Genomic DNA, 15,344 nt, shown 5'->3' on the forward strand with positions numbered 1-15,344 from the left:
CAGGTGATTTATTAAACTGGTAAGGGAACGTTCTGGGGCCTGTTGGGAGAAGGAAGGCTGCTGAAAGTAGCAGAAGGGATTTTCCAGATGTGCAAAAGCGTGAAATTGGGCCCAATCTTAAAATTTTGGGGAAGAAATGTAGCTTAAATTTTGCCTGGTTTCATTATGAAAGTTCCACACAACTCGGCTCTTGGTACCCCTGAAAGTCAGTGAAATGAAATACTTATTTTATAGAGCAGAGGCCTGGATTGCTATCTCATGCTCTTACTACACCATGTCTTCTATAACTAGCAGTAAAAGAGTAACCTGTACCGGACAGTAAAAGGGTAACCTGTGCTGGATCATTAATCTGTAATCCAGGCTTTTCTTGGAACAGTGCAGAAAGCTACGTGCAGCAGACATTCTTGAAAGGCCACATGGATCAGACTCAGTCTGAATGGCTCTCAGTTTTACAGGAGAAGCATGGAAGAAGTTTATATGCTGGATACCTGGTGAAGTAGTTCAGTATCTGGGTTTCAGGTTTTATAAGCTCATCCATGATACACTGACCCTCTGCATCCACCAATGAGACTCGAGTTACTTCATTCCCCTTCTCAGTGAGGCACTAGTAGACATAAAAATAAAAAGTCAGATCAGAAATCAGCACTGGGTTTATTGCCAATCAGTTGTCTCAAGAATACCAGTTAATTATTGCAATACAAATTTTAATTGCTATCACCGTTAAAAAAGTTACTAACCTGGAAGATTTACCATCTATTACTAGTTTTTAATAGTGCAGACAGTTCTGATTAATTTTTGACGCTCATTACAAATGTAGCAGGTGCACATGAAAGTGTAACACACAGTTAATCTTTAGGAGGAAGAACTGATCATACAGAATAACTTAGTACTTTACACCCAGATTGCCACAACTGACTGTATTTTGCAACTGCTCTGCCAAGTGCTAAAGCAAGAGATGGGCCCACCTATTTAAAAAGGGCGCAGGTAATGCCAAAACGAGGCTCTTCTTCAAGAACCAAAGTGCATGAAGGGACAATCCTCAGCGTGGCACAGAGCCTGAACAACTGTGTTGGCATTGGGGAGACGCATAGGGAGAAGGAATCCTCCCCCTTCCCTGTCTCTAGTGTGCAAAGGCTGCAGCAGCCCCCATGATCCTCCTCATGTCCACTCTGCAGGGAAAGGGACAGTCTGCTTAGCAGTGGATCCGTCTGTCCTGTCTGGTATGTGGGGAACCACTGTGGAGCTGAGTGCTGTGCTGGGGGCATTTAACGCATACGACTTGGCTATGCTGTATTTTTTTTGAGCTCTCTCTCACTGGGGAAGCCGCCCTCATGCAGAAGAATTGCTGATGTAGATGGGCAGCTGGTGTCTTTACAACTGTGTTTTTTGGATAGAAATGCTCTCGAACATGCAGAGGGTGGCTGGCTTTATTTTTGGAGCCAGTGGAGGTTGTACAACTCATTTCCTAGCCTTCTTTAAGACAAGAAATATTTTTATACCATTTCACAATCCAGCCCAAAGAGGGGACTGCTGTCTGTTCTCGGGCTCTCACATTGTGTGTGGACATAATTCCCACACCCAGGGGATCCTAGAAAGAAAAATAAAGAGATCTGAGAAGAAGAAGAAGAAATCTGTCTTATGTAACTCATCAGGTACAGATGAGGAGAATGAAAGTTTGAGATGACTTTGGTAAAGAGCCTCCACTCCTTGTGCAACTAAAACTCCCAGTGAAAACCAATGGGATTTATTGATTTATTTAAGTGTATTAGGCTGGGATTTTAACCAAAATGTATGTGGCCTGACCTTCTAAAGGATAATCATATTTTCTCATCTCTTCCAAGGTTAGAATATAGCTGGTCAGACCATGCTTTTCCTCGCCATATTTCTCAATGATAGGGTCTTTTTGCAGGTCTGAGTTCTTAGGAATGTGTCCACTATAGGCAGAAGCTGAACCTATAATAAGAAATTGCACTTTTAAAAGCTGCCAACAAGTTCATACAGTATTTCTTTATCACGTATAAACTACTGTAATTAACATGCACATTTCACTTTGAAGGGTGGCAGAGTTGACTAGCGGTCAGAGCACTGGCCTGGGACTCAGATGACCTGGGTTCTATTCATGGCTCTGACACTAACTTGCTAGGTAACCTTAGGCAAGTCGCTTCATCTATCTCTGCATCAGTTTATCATCTGTAACATAGTGATAATGATTCTGCCCTGCTTTGATACATGCTAAATATTATAATTATTTAAAATTTCATCTTATCTGTGAGAAATTGTTGCTATTAACTCCTCAAAGCAAGCAGAAAGAGATCTTTCCACTAAGTCAGTGGGGCTCAAACTGTTTCAGTGCCCCTCCCACCCTCTTAGTGCATAGCCAAGGCTTCCTCAGCAGCAGAGCTTGTGCTGAAGGTGAAGCTGGGGCTAGAGACAGAGAAGGAATGAGGGCGGGGCCAGGCAAGGGGTAGAGTGGAGCTGCAACTGGGGCTGGAGCTGGTCTGGGGTTGGAGAGGGAGTGAGGGCAGAGCAGGGCCTGGAGGCAGAACAGGACTGAGGGGATGAACAAGTTTTGGGGAGGAGTGAGGCTGGAAGCATGGTGGTCCCTTCCCAACCCCGGTGGGGGCTGGCCCCCGACAAGTTCCTCTACACCCCCATAAGGAGGTTCACCCCACAGTTTGGGGACCACTGTACTAGGTGATACTAAGGGTAAGTGTTACACTAGGAAAATACAAGTTCTAACAAAGGTGTTTGTTACAGTGTTTGTTGAACTATCCAAGTTATTTTTTATCTATCGTCATAGTACCTGAGCTCACAAACAGAATGGATTTTATCCACACAATGCCCCTGGAAAATAAGGCAGTATTTGCCCCCTTTTAAAGGAAATGGAGGCACAGGTTAGGGTAAACGACTTGCCTGACGTCACAGAGGAAGCCTGTAAATTAGGAACTGAACCTAGGTCTCCTGACGCCCCGTCCAGTTCCCAGATCACCAGACTAAACAAGCCTTTCTACCGTTATGTTTGAAGTCACATAAAGAAGCATAACTTCAGTAAAAACTTATCTGAAACCCCAATCTCTGACTGCAGCTTATTGTCCAAATTTTAGAAAACTTTACCTATTCATACATTATAAAGTAAAACTTGCTAATTCATCCATTAAGGGCCTGATTCAGTATTCTTTGCACTGAGAATTTCCACTGACTAAGTGGAGTTTTGAGTATGCAAGACTGATCCCTAAAATTACAATTAAGATCATAAGGGATGTAAATAATGAGAAGCCAGCTGTCAACACACTGTAGTTTATCTAGTTCACTGTTCAGCATAACAAAGAATTATTACTGAGACTAATGCGGAAGTCAAGAAATGAATACTTAACGAGCCTGAATCTATTTCAGAGATCTGTTTCTCTTATTAACTACATTTTAGAATGATAGTATAAATGCTTGCAACAGTTTCATAAGAGAAAAATTTGCATCTTTATTATCCCTTTTACAATTTTGTTGTTGTAAACTTCCTTCACATTTACTTTTGGTAATAAGCAAAACAGACTAATAGAAATTAGTTAGTCATTTATTTCAGAGTTAAACCAGTGATTCGTTGCATCTTGTAATCCTGCATAAATTATATTTAGTTTAAAATTGATTGCATGTGATACAAACAGACTCAAAACATCCTCTGAAATGGGTAAACAACTGTTGAAAATGACAGTGAAAAGTGAGGTACCTTGCATGCTGTTCTGATGTTTCATATTTATTCCTTCTCCACACACACTAGCTATAAAATTGGCTGAAGTAGGTGGTAAACTGAATCTCTGTTAACGAACAGAAAAGAAAACATGTTAAAGGACTTTGCTGCACAAACAAAAGTAAAATATTTCAAAATTAAATTCAGTACTCCTACTACTATGGAAATTCTGACACTTTATCTTCCCCCATGCCAAATTTGCCACTAGTGTAATTCCACTGAAGTCAAAGGAGGGTAAGTATACAAGACTAACTTAAGTTAGAGACAGCGGTGTCCTCAGGGGACATTGAAAAAATTCAATGCAATTTTTTGTGTTAAAGTGAGTATGATTTGCAACTAACTTCTTGAGAAACTGTTCATTACATGATGCTCCATAAATTCACAATCTGCAGACTATATTCTTAAGTAAAATGCTGTTAATTGTTACAGCAGTAAGAGTTAAGCCACAAGCAGCTGTGAAAACTAAAGTGACCTTTATTACAAAAATATTATCATGATTAGCTTTGCAGCTGCCTGATTGCACCCTATCTTCCTGTCACAAGCTTCCACCTCCGTTCCAGCTGGACCACCCCTTTCTCTCTACTGCCGAGGAATACTGCTTCTCATTATTCACTTATTACTTCTCCCATCATTTATAGAGAACAATACATTTTCAAGGGAAATGATTCACAATGATTTAGCTGAATAATACAGGACTCTCTTGTAGCTACTCAATTATCATATTATAGCCTTGACTTTCCAGAGGCAATCAGGCTCAATGCAGCATCTCATTGGCAGAAGCAGAACTGATAGTTCCTTGTTCCTGAAAAGTTAGGAAACTGCTCTAAATTAGAAACATATGTTTGCTGTAGCTAAGGGAGAATTTCCTAAGATTTTACTGATTCAAAGCACACTGTTAAAATAAATAAGATATATAAAGGGGATTAAATGTAGCTGGGCAAATTAAAAGAACTTTACTACATTCTGCCCCAGCAATAATCTCTTCAAGGAACAAGAGGAATTCTTACCATAAAACACAGCATGGTCTGCAAACACTAAGGACTAGATCATTAGCTGGTGAACCTCTGCCAACTGATACCCGCTGAGAACAAGTCCTAAGTCTATTGAGATATATTTATTTATAACATCCTCACCCTCTTGAAGATACAAAAATATTATACATGTAGTGTGGAACTGTTGAGGTATTTTATTTCACATTTTATTACTTCAAAAACTGGAAATCTTTAATCACTCTGCTTCTAACATCAGAGCTTGGTCCTTTATCCTGGGCTAACAGCAGGTAAGAAGGGAGGGATTCTCTCATATTGCCCCTTGGGATTCAGAGATGTCCACTTCCCATTGGGAGGAGAATAATTTCACTGTAGCAGTTAAACCACTGGGGTATTGTTGGCTGAAAAAGCTTACTTGGTAGAAACACAGTTTGTGGACTTACATGTTGAAATGCCCTTCTGAGATGTTTGAACTGCAAATAGAACTTGTAGAAATAGAGCTGGCTCACTTCCTGCAGAACAATAACCACAACCTTAGCCAGGTGTCTTTGGTGATAAATACGGCACCAGCTACATTAGAAAACAAAGCAATACAGTTATCAATACTTTAAAATTAAACAAACATAGGACCAGTTCTGTTCCCAAGTAAGTAAAGCTCCCACTGACTTCAGTAAGAACAGAATCTAGCCCTTTATCTTACATATTGGTCCATATAAGCACATCATCATGTAAACAATGTAAATGGGGAAGATAGAGCTCTGAGCTTTTGGGGCTGTCTGTTTGTTTGTTTGTTTGAGGGAAGCCTGGCTGTTTAAAAATACCCAGAGCTCCGCGAACCAGCTGAGCAGTGGGGAACAGCAGAGCAGCACACAGCAGGAGTTTGCCTGGGAGTTCGCTTGGAGTGAGCCCAGTGAGGCTTACATCTTGCCAACTTCTCTGAGGAAGCTCATAGTAGGAAGGTGATATGGAAGGGGGGGGTTCAGCTATTGTGACCTGCACTGCATGTGCCATGTTTGTCTTTCTTCCACAGGACAGAAGCGACTTTGTCTGTACAAAGCGCAAGCTAGTATCCATATTGGAAGAGAAGATCGAAGGTCTGGAGCTACAGATATCGACCCTGCATTGCATATGAGAATCTGAGGATTTTCTGGATAAAACTCAGGATATGCTTCTACGGGCACAAAGCTCTAAAGATTTAGAGCAGGTTGCACAGCGGAGCCAAGAGGCCAGTGAGCAAGCTCGGCAATATGTGACCTCCAGAAGAAGAAGGGGGAATGTCCGGGTACAGCAATGCGGACACAGGTAAGTAACCGTTTTCATGTTCTCTCCACAGGTACCATTGCGGAGAGTGGACCAGATGATACATCTGGGGGGAGAAAGCAGAAGGAGACTCCGCTGGTTGGAAGGCATGAGATGCGCTGTCCTGAAGTTGGGGGTTCCACGACCACCACTCCCAAGAGAAGGAGGCGGGTGGTGGTGGTTGGGAACTCTCTCCTCAGGGGGACTGAGTCATCTATCTGCCGCCCTGACCGGGAAAACACAGAAGTCTGCTGCTTGCCAGGGGCTAAGATTTGCGATGTGACTGAGAGACTGCCGAGACTCATCAAGCCCTCGGATCGCTACCCCTTCCTGCTTCTCCACGTGGGCACCAATGATACTGCCAAGAATGACCTTGAGCGGATCACTGCGGACTACGTGGCTCTGGGAAGAAGGATAAAGGAGTTTTGAGGCGCAAGTGGTGTTCTCATCCATCCTCCCCGTGGAAGGAAAAGGTTGGGGTAGGGATCGTCGAATCGTGGAAGTCAACGAATGGCTACGCAGGTGGTATCGCAGAGAAGGCTTTGGATTCTTTGACCATGGGATGGTGTTCCATGAAGGAGGAGTGCTGGGCAGAGACGGGCTCCACCTAACGAAGAGAGGGAAGAGCATCTTTGCGAGCAGGCTGGCTAACCTAGTGAAGAGGGCTTTAAACTAGGTTCACAGGGGGAAGGAGACCAAATCCCTGAGGTAAGTGGGAAAGCGGGATACCGGGAGGAAGCACAGGCAGGAACGTCTGTGAGGGGAGGGCTCCTACCTCATACTGAGAATGAGGGGCGATCAGCAGGTTATCTCAAGTGCCTATATACAAATGCACAAAGCCTTGGAAACAAGCAGGGAGAACTGGAGGTCCTGGTGATGTCAAGGAATTATGACGTGATTGGAATAACAGAGACTTGGTGGGATAACTCACATGACTGGAGTACTGTCATGGATGGTTATAAACTGTTCAGGAAGGACAGGCGGGGCAGAAAAGGTGGGGGAGTAGTACTGTATGTAAGGGAGCAGTATGATTGCTCAGAGCTCCGGTATGAAACTGCAGAAAAACCTGAGTGTCTCTGGATTGAGTTTAGAAGCGTGAGCAACAAGGGTGATGTAGTGGTGGGAGTCTGCTATAGACCACCGGATCAGGGGGATGAGGCTTTCTTCCGGCAACTTGCAGAAGCTACTAGATCACACGCCCTGGTTCTCATGGGCGACTTTAATCTTCCTGATATCTGCTGGGAGAGCACTACAGCGGTGCATAGACAATCCAGGAAGTTTTTGGAAAATGTAGGGGACAATTTCCTGGTGCAAATGCTAGAGGAGCCAACTGGGGGACAGCTTTTCTTGACCTGCTGCTCACAAACCGGGAAGAATTAATGGGGGAAGCAAAAGTGGATGGGAATCTGGGAGGCAGTGACCATGAGTTGGTTGAGTTCAGGATCCTGACACAGGGAAAAAAGGTAAGCAGCAGAATATGGACCCTGGACTTCAGGAAAGCAGACTTCGACTCCCTCAGGGAACTGATGGGTAGGATCCCCTGGGGGAATAACATGAAGGGGAAAGGAGTCCAGGAGAGCTGGCTGTATTTCAAGGAATCCCTATTGAGGTTACAAGGACAAACCATCCCCATGTGTCGAAAGAATAGTAAATATGGCAGGCGACCAGCTTGGCTTACCAGTGAAATCCTTGCGGATCTTAAATATAAAAAAGAAGCTTACAAGAAGTGGAAGATTGGACAAATGACCAGGGAAGAGTATAAAAATATTGCTCGGGCATGTAGGAATGAAATCAGGAGGGCCAAATCACACCTGGAGCTGCAGCTAGCAAGAGATGTTAAGAGTAACAAGAAGGGGTTCTTCAGATATGTTGGCAACAAGAAGAAAGCCAAGGAAAGTATGGGCCCCTTACTGAATGAGGGAGGCAACCTAGTGACAGAGGATGTGGAAAAAGCTAATGTACTCAATGCCTTTTTTGCCTCCGTCTTCACGAACAAGGTCAGCTCCCAGACTGCTGCGCTGGGCATCACAGCATGGGGAGTAGGTGGCCAGCCCTCTGTGGAAAAAGAAGTGGTTAGGGACTATTTAGAAAAGCTGGACGTGCACAAGTCCATGGGGCCGGACGCGTTGCATTGGAGAGTGCTAAAGGAATTGGCGGCTGTGATTGCAGAGCCATTGGCCATTATCTCTGAAAACTCATGGCGAACAGGGGAAGTCCCGGATGACTGGAAAAAGGCTAATGTAGTGCCAATCTTTAAAAAAGGGAAGAAGGAGGATCCTGGGAACTACAGGCCAGTCAGTCTCACCTCAGTGCCCGGAAAAATCATGGAGCAGGTCCTCAAGGAATCAATCCTGAAGCACTTACACGAGAGGAAAGTGATCAAGAACAGTCAGCATGGATTCACCAAGGGAAGGTCATGCCTGACTAATCTAATCGCCTTCTATGATGAGATTACTGGCTCTGTGGATGAAGGGAAAGCAGTGGATGTATTGTTTCTTGACTTTAGCAAAGCTATTGACATGGTCTCCAACAGTATTCTTGTGAGCAAGTTAAAGAAGTATGGGCTGGATGAATGCACTATAAGGTGGGTAGAAAGTTGGCTAGATTGTCGGGCTCAACGGGTAGTGATCAATGGCTCCATGTCTAGTTGGCAGCCGGTATCAAGTGGAGTGCCCCAAAGGTCAGTCCTGGGGCCGGTTTTGTTCAATATCTTCATAAATGATCTGGAGGATGGTGTGGATTGCACTCTCAGCAAATTTGCGGATGATACTAAACTAGGAGGAGTGGTAGATACGCTGGAGGGCAGGATAGGATACAGAGGGACCTAGACAAATTGGAGGATTGGGCCAAAAGAAATCTGATGAGGTTCAACAAGGATAAGTGCAGGGTCCTGCACTTAGGACAGAAGAACCCAATGCACCGCTACAGACTAGGGAACGAATGGCTAGGCAGCAGTTCTGTGGAAAAGGACCTAGGGGTGACAGTGGACGAGAAGCTGGATATGAGTCAACAGTGTGCCCTTGTTGCCAAGAAGGCCAATGGCATTTTGGGATGTATAAGTAGGGGTATAGCCAGCAGATCGAGGGACGTGATCGTTCCCCTCTATTCGACGTTGGTGAGGCCTCATCTGGAGTACTGTGTCTAGTTTTGGGCCCCACACTACAAGAAGGATGTGGATAAATTGGAGAGAGTCCAGCGAAGGGCAACAAAAATGATTAGGGGTCTGGAACACATGACTTATGAGAAGAGGCTGAGGGAACTGGGATTGTTTAGTCTGCAGAAGAGAAGAATGAGGGGGGATTTGATAGCTGCTTTCAACTACCTGAGAGGTGGTTCCAAAGAGGATGGTTCTAGACTATTCTCAGTGGTAGAAGAGGACAGGACAAGGAGTAATGGTCTCAAGTTGCAGTGTGGGAGGTTTAGGTTGGATATTAGGAAAACTTATTCTCTAGGAGGGTGGTGAAACACTGGAATGCGTTACCTAGGGAGGTGGTAGAATCTCCTTCCTTAGAGGTTTTTAAGGTCAGGCTTGACAGAGCCCTGGCTGGGATGATTTAGTTGGGGATTGGTCCTGCTTTGAGCAGGGGGTTGGATTAGATGACCTCCTGAGGTCCCTTCCAACCCTGATATTCTATGATTCTATGATAGTATTCATCTCCATAACCTGCCTCATTTACATGTTCATCAAAATGAGTACACAATCAAAATCTAGCTATGACTCATCTATATAACAGGTGGCTGATATGGTGACAATGTTGCAAAAATAATCAGAGGATATTTAAAAACAATACTTATGTGCCTTTAAGTAGGTTAGCATATGTACAGTAGCATGGGATGTGATTGTGTCCAGAATATAAACATATACTATACCTGGGTTGAGTTGCATTGTGACGTTTTCCCAAAGCTGCGTACTTTAGGAACTCATACACCTGTTCATGTCTGATTTCACAATCCTCACCAAACAACCCAGCTGACAAGCGGGATTTCTTCTCCTACAAAAAGTAAGTGCAAGCAAAGAACCATTTACATGCCCTACTAAGTAAATAATGTAGGGGTTCAGTAGCAAAATGAAGGGGATTGTATTGCAAAAGGGCATCTTAATGCTATTGGGGTGTTAGGACCAAGAACATTTAAAACATTATTTCCTATAGCTAGGTTTCCCTAAATCATTAGGCAACATTCTTCTTTCGGATCACATGATATTATTATTATTAATTACTAGTTACAGAAGCTTAGGTGCCCCAGTCAGAGACTCATCTGTCTAGCTCTGGACAAATATACAATAAAGAAACTTTCCTTGGTCAACAGAGCTCACAGTCTAAGTTAACTCAGCTATGGTATTCTGCCCTCCCTACACATCTCCCATTGCCATCAGTGGAGTTGTGCCCATGTAAACCAGGGCTAAATCTGGCCTTTCATGCAGCTTTACTTCTTTAAACCTTTCTATTCAGTTCACACTATCCTATCTGTTCTGGGCAGATGGGTTTGCTGTTTACTTGCAGAAAAAACAGCACAATCAAAGGAAAACAGCAGCAGGAAAAGTCACAGAGATCACTTTATTCGAGTCAGAATGAAGAACTCAACACACACAATTCAGTTTAGCAGTTTATGGAGCCTGCATATGTCTCCTACTTTGCTAGAAGGGAGCAAAATAAAAAAGTTTTGGCAACCTTCATAGGCAATACAACCAGTTGCAATGGAGATTGCATGATCCATTGCAATTTTATAAAATATTCTACATTATATGCTGGTAAGGGAAAGGTGCCATGGCTGCAATTGTTAAAACAAAAGGGGGCCATGGAACTATACTATATAGAGGAGAAAAGTAGCTATGGAATAGTGTGGTGAGCAATGATCATGCCTTGAATGCCTATTGAAAGTATGGAGAACTCTGCCACACACACTCACAGGACAAGGAAAATAGAAAGAGCATATAGATCCAAATATAGGAGGCACTGTGAGACTCCTGCAAGGAGCTGAGTCCCCTCAACTCACACTCACTTCAGTGGGAGTTGAGGGAGAGATCAGCACCTTGCAGGATGGGGCCTTTTTTCATCATATATAGCGTTATTCCACACACTGAAAATATTTCCCTTACCCTATATCGTGGATGCAATTCTGACACATTCTGATTGATAGTCATGACCTTATGAGTCATGACACAAAATGCCATGTGGCAAAATGTAGGTACCTTTAAGGCTTCTCTCATTACATTAACACGCCCTTTGTTAAATTGTATTTAATGATCTGCTAATATAAAATTGAGCTAGTGTACATATCGAAGTCATTTAAAATCAGATAAAAAAAGTCTAAAAGAAGGTCCCAATTTTTTTAGGTCCAAGTATTTTTACTAAGGTTATTCTTAAACACTACGACTCATAATAATAGTTTCTCATCTATCATGCGAGGTTGGACAAATATGTAATGACACTTTTAATGAACCCTAATGAAAGATCTACAAAATAGTCCAGCAGCAGTGTCCGTTAACAAAGTCTACCTGGCAACTAGCAGTATTTAGACACTTCAGTCTCTAATCAGGTGCAAATAAGAGTCAGCTCGCATGTTTGATATGCTTATAATTTCCCCAGAGTAGACATCAGACTAATTTTAACTCAGGTAGCTAATGTATTGTGCCATTATTGCTTTGGGCTGACTTGCGTCATATGACCTTGTGTTATGTTCCAGCAGATGTAAATTTACTAATGTAATCTGATGCAACGTTGCTCTAAGACGTACTTTTCTTTAGGAAGCATGTAGTTGTTCAGTGTGGATCATGTTTATTTTTATGAAACTTTCTTTAAAACATTAGTATTTTCTAGCAGAAGATTTTAAAGTGGAGATTCAAGGTTTCAGGTTTTTGCAGCAGGAACCAAATTTATTATTACAGCTACAACTAATATACAACATATACTTTATTATTATTATTATAGTTAATTCTTAGTACTGCTACTAATAAAATGCCTATACAAGGCTCTAGGTGCCCTAACAAGAAATTAGTAATACAATAAAATCTCATCAGCATTAAAATAATCATTTCAAATAGCCAGCCACCTACAGCTATCGTTTCATCATTCTACAAAACAAACCCTCAACCCTCTTCAAAAACTCATAGCTATTGAACAGCTGTGTTATTTCACAGCTGGCACAGATGTGAAAAATTACAAATCTCCCTGAAAAATGTGGAATTCAAACTTTCCACGAGTTTAGCATGTATTGTGCATGTGCTGAGAAAAGGTTGAGAGATGCAGATGTGAGTGACTAACACTGAGATGAGTTTTGGAGGCAGGCTGGGCTGAGACCTTGGCTAGAGCCACCTGGCCTACTTCTGGGTTCTCTCAAACTGAGCCTGCAGAACAGGCCATCTAAAGCAGCTAGGTGAGAAGGGAAAAGAACATGTAACATCTTAGGAGAAAAGGGATGTGACTCTTGAAAAGAAAACAGGATAGGTTTTTTTAAGGGATGAGGAGAGCTGGGTGCTTTTTTCTCCTAAATTCTTAAATCTTGTCCCTCCGCCCCCTGTGGAGGTCTCATCTGCAGGCTCATCCTGAGAGAAACCAGGCGTAGGAGACTAGAGAGGAATTATACACGCTGGACTAGTAATTGTAAAAAAGGTCTGTACAGCATCATATATAATAGCAGGGAGTTTGACTTTTGCCCCACCACTCGTGAGGAATAAAAGCAAAAATACCTCTCCAGAAGGAAGTGATCATGAATGGAATATGAGCTAATCAATATAACTATGATAAATCTCCACCTACATACATGTGTAATATAACAAATTATTGGTTACATTGATTACCTTACGTTTGTGCTGGTTTTGGCAAGTGTCTTCATCTACCTTCCTTTTCTTTTTAGTTTTCTGTGGTTCTTCCACTTCTTCATTACATTCATGGGGCCTTTTGTGTCCAATTACGCAGGCTGCCTCAGCCATTTCATTTGCAAACATTGCTTAGAACAGACTGTACCTACATTTAAAAAAATAGAAATCAGTCACACTCTTGGTAATGGGTTTTACATTTAAAAACAAATCCAGTCATAATTTCATTTGTAATATGATATGAATTTAACTGTGTGACCCAAGAACTTATTAATGCCAGCCGGAATGTCCTGATTCTGGTACGCACATTCTGGTTCACCAAAGAATATTGTGTGAAAAGCTGTAATATAGCTGTTCAATAGAGTTTTTAAATAAAAGCCAGGGTCACAATGGTCATTAAAATCATTGTGCAATGTACGTACAGCTACTAGGTAGGGAGTTATGTATATATACTGATAATATGTTCTTCGCGTCTGTATCAAGGTATGAGTCACCAGCAGAGGATTAAAAAACAGATTTATGTCAAACAAGAGACATTTATTCACTTTTCTCTCTGTCAGGATGTAAATTAAGCATTGTAAGCTAACACAATGGAAACCTATGTATATACAAAGTCAAAAAAGAGATGTGTAATCAATAGGGAAGCAGCATGCAGGAAAAATAAGCCACAGGTAGTTATCCTTTCTGCGAGTTCAGACAATGAAGTTTGGGGAGCATAAGTAAAAGGCAAAGAAGACACCCCCTTATTCTGCACCTAGGAATTAAACAGACAGTGAGTTTACATTCATGAATATGAGATCTCAGCCAATTTCTTGAAGTGCTGCCGAGGACTTTGGGGTGAGATAAACTTCTTCAGACAGGACATTAAACTGTTAGCTAAATTTAGCCTCTAGAAAGCATGTTATAATTTTGTTTGATATGTACCCATTTGTTTCCAAAATTCTCATTCACTACCCCTTGAATCTTTTGTAATAAACTTATCCTTGGTTTCACTTTATCTCAGTGCTGTAGTATTAAGTTAGGCACTGATCCTGAGCTGAATCATACAAGCTGGTGCATACACTGTTCCTTTGGGGACAGCAGACCTGGTATTTCTGTCAGTGTTCACTGGATAAGGGGCTGGGCACTACATGGGAAAGCTTCAAAGGGACTCAAGGACTGAGGAGTACTTACTATTAACCTGCTAAGCAAAATAAGGGCTAGCATGGCCCAGAGGAGAGTGCTTGGGTGGCTAACAGGCTGGTGGGTGCAGGGAGCAGACACTCAGCTAAGCACAAGCAAGTTCCCCTCACACTGAGGGTGGGGGGAAAACAAGGTAACTCACAGTCCTGGGTACCCCAAAAACCATCACAAAGTATAGCACTGTTTTAAGGATGTCTTGGTTCCCATTTAAACATTGATATTTCTTGGGTTAAGCACAACAATGGATTGGATCAGCAAGAAGCTAACTGTGCAACAGCATGATTTTCAAAACTCAATTTCATTGCACTGCTGTTACTAATGGAGAGGTTTTGTCCAGTCCATCATGACTCTTGCTTCTTCAACTTGAACAGGGTTTCTGCCGAGATTCAACCTCAGAAAGGCTGACTGGGAAAGTTTTCTCTCTGAATTGGATGAATCCATCTGTAATGTTACTCCAGCACACAAGCACCATGGAGAATTTGTCCCCCTGATGCGGAAGACTGCCCAAAAGAACACCCCAGTGGATGTTGGACATTATATGTACCTGGGCTTTCAGAAAAGACAAGTCAATAATATAAGAAATATTCAGAATGGTGAAGAAACCACTGGGCTTGGGAAAATGCTTACGAGAGAGATTAGAGAGAAGCGACACAACCGCTGGAGGGAACGGAGTGAAACAACAAACCTGTGCCATAATAGCTAAAAAGCATACGCCACCATTTGCTAGCTGAACCCTGATGGACAACAAGCAAAGCACATCGCCAGTCTCTCCCAACTAAGTGGCACACCAGCTCATCCTAAATGGGAAACCAGGCCACAAACCAAAGTGCGGAATGAAACAAGTCAAGCAGGAACTTTGCTTGCTAGGAGACAGCAAAGTCCACAATGAGCAGCTCAACTCTGAGAAGTTGACAATAGCCATGAAAACCCTGAAATGTAGAAAGAGAGTTGGACTCGATGGTATAGCTAATGAACCATTATTACTACATGCACCTCAGGACGAGAGTACAGAAATGGATGTTTGACTTTAACTCTTGGATGGAGATAATGCATATACCCAGGGTGTAGAGACAGGCCAAAGTGGTTGCAGTACTTAAACTACATAAAGACCCTCACTCTGCAAAGAGTTACCTCCCAATATCCTAACTCTGCTCAACCTACAAGCTATAGGAGCAGATGATAATGGGTAGAATAGCACCAATAGTGGACGGGTAACTGACTGAAGACTAAGCCAGTTTCTACCCATGATGTTCATGCTGCAGCCAAGTTGCAAACCTAATTCAATACATCTAAAATGGCTTCAAAATCTGCAAAA

The 15,344-nt window shown here is 42.5% G+C and overlaps 1 protein-coding gene across 4 annotated transcripts in view; it reads right to left on the minus strand.

Moving 5' to 3' along the window:
• The window catches only part of REXO5 (RNA exonuclease 5), a 32,799-nt gene that overhangs the window by 12,677 nt on the left and 4,778 nt on the right, over positions 1 to 15,344 (minus strand). For 3 of the 4 annotated variants that reach the window (XM_077827926.1, XM_077827928.1, XM_077827929.1), the window contains 7 exons: positions 12,830 to 12,995; positions 9,901 to 10,022; positions 5,175 to 5,301; positions 3,722 to 3,809; positions 1,804 to 1,953; positions 1,500 to 1,588; positions 489 to 604 (listed from right to left, as the gene is read on the minus strand). In XM_077827926.1, the coding sequence (XP_077684052.1) occupies positions 489 to 604; positions 1,500 to 1,588; positions 1,804 to 1,953; positions 3,722 to 3,809; positions 5,175 to 5,301; positions 9,901 to 10,022; positions 12,830 to 12,976 (839 nt within the window). In that variant the 5' untranslated portion in view covers positions 12,977 to 12,995. The remainder of the gene's footprint in view (positions 1 to 488; positions 605 to 1,499; positions 1,589 to 1,803; positions 1,954 to 3,721; positions 3,810 to 5,174; positions 5,302 to 9,900; positions 10,023 to 12,829; positions 12,996 to 15,344) is intronic. The other variant, XM_077827930.1, reaches the window with a different exon arrangement.

This window comes from Eretmochelys imbricata, chromosome 10 (genome assembly GCF_965152235.1).
Source record: "Eretmochelys imbricata isolate rEreImb1 chromosome 10, rEreImb1.hap1, whole genome shotgun sequence".
Lineage (NCBI taxonomy): Eukaryota > Metazoa > Chordata > Testudines > Cheloniidae > Eretmochelys > Eretmochelys imbricata.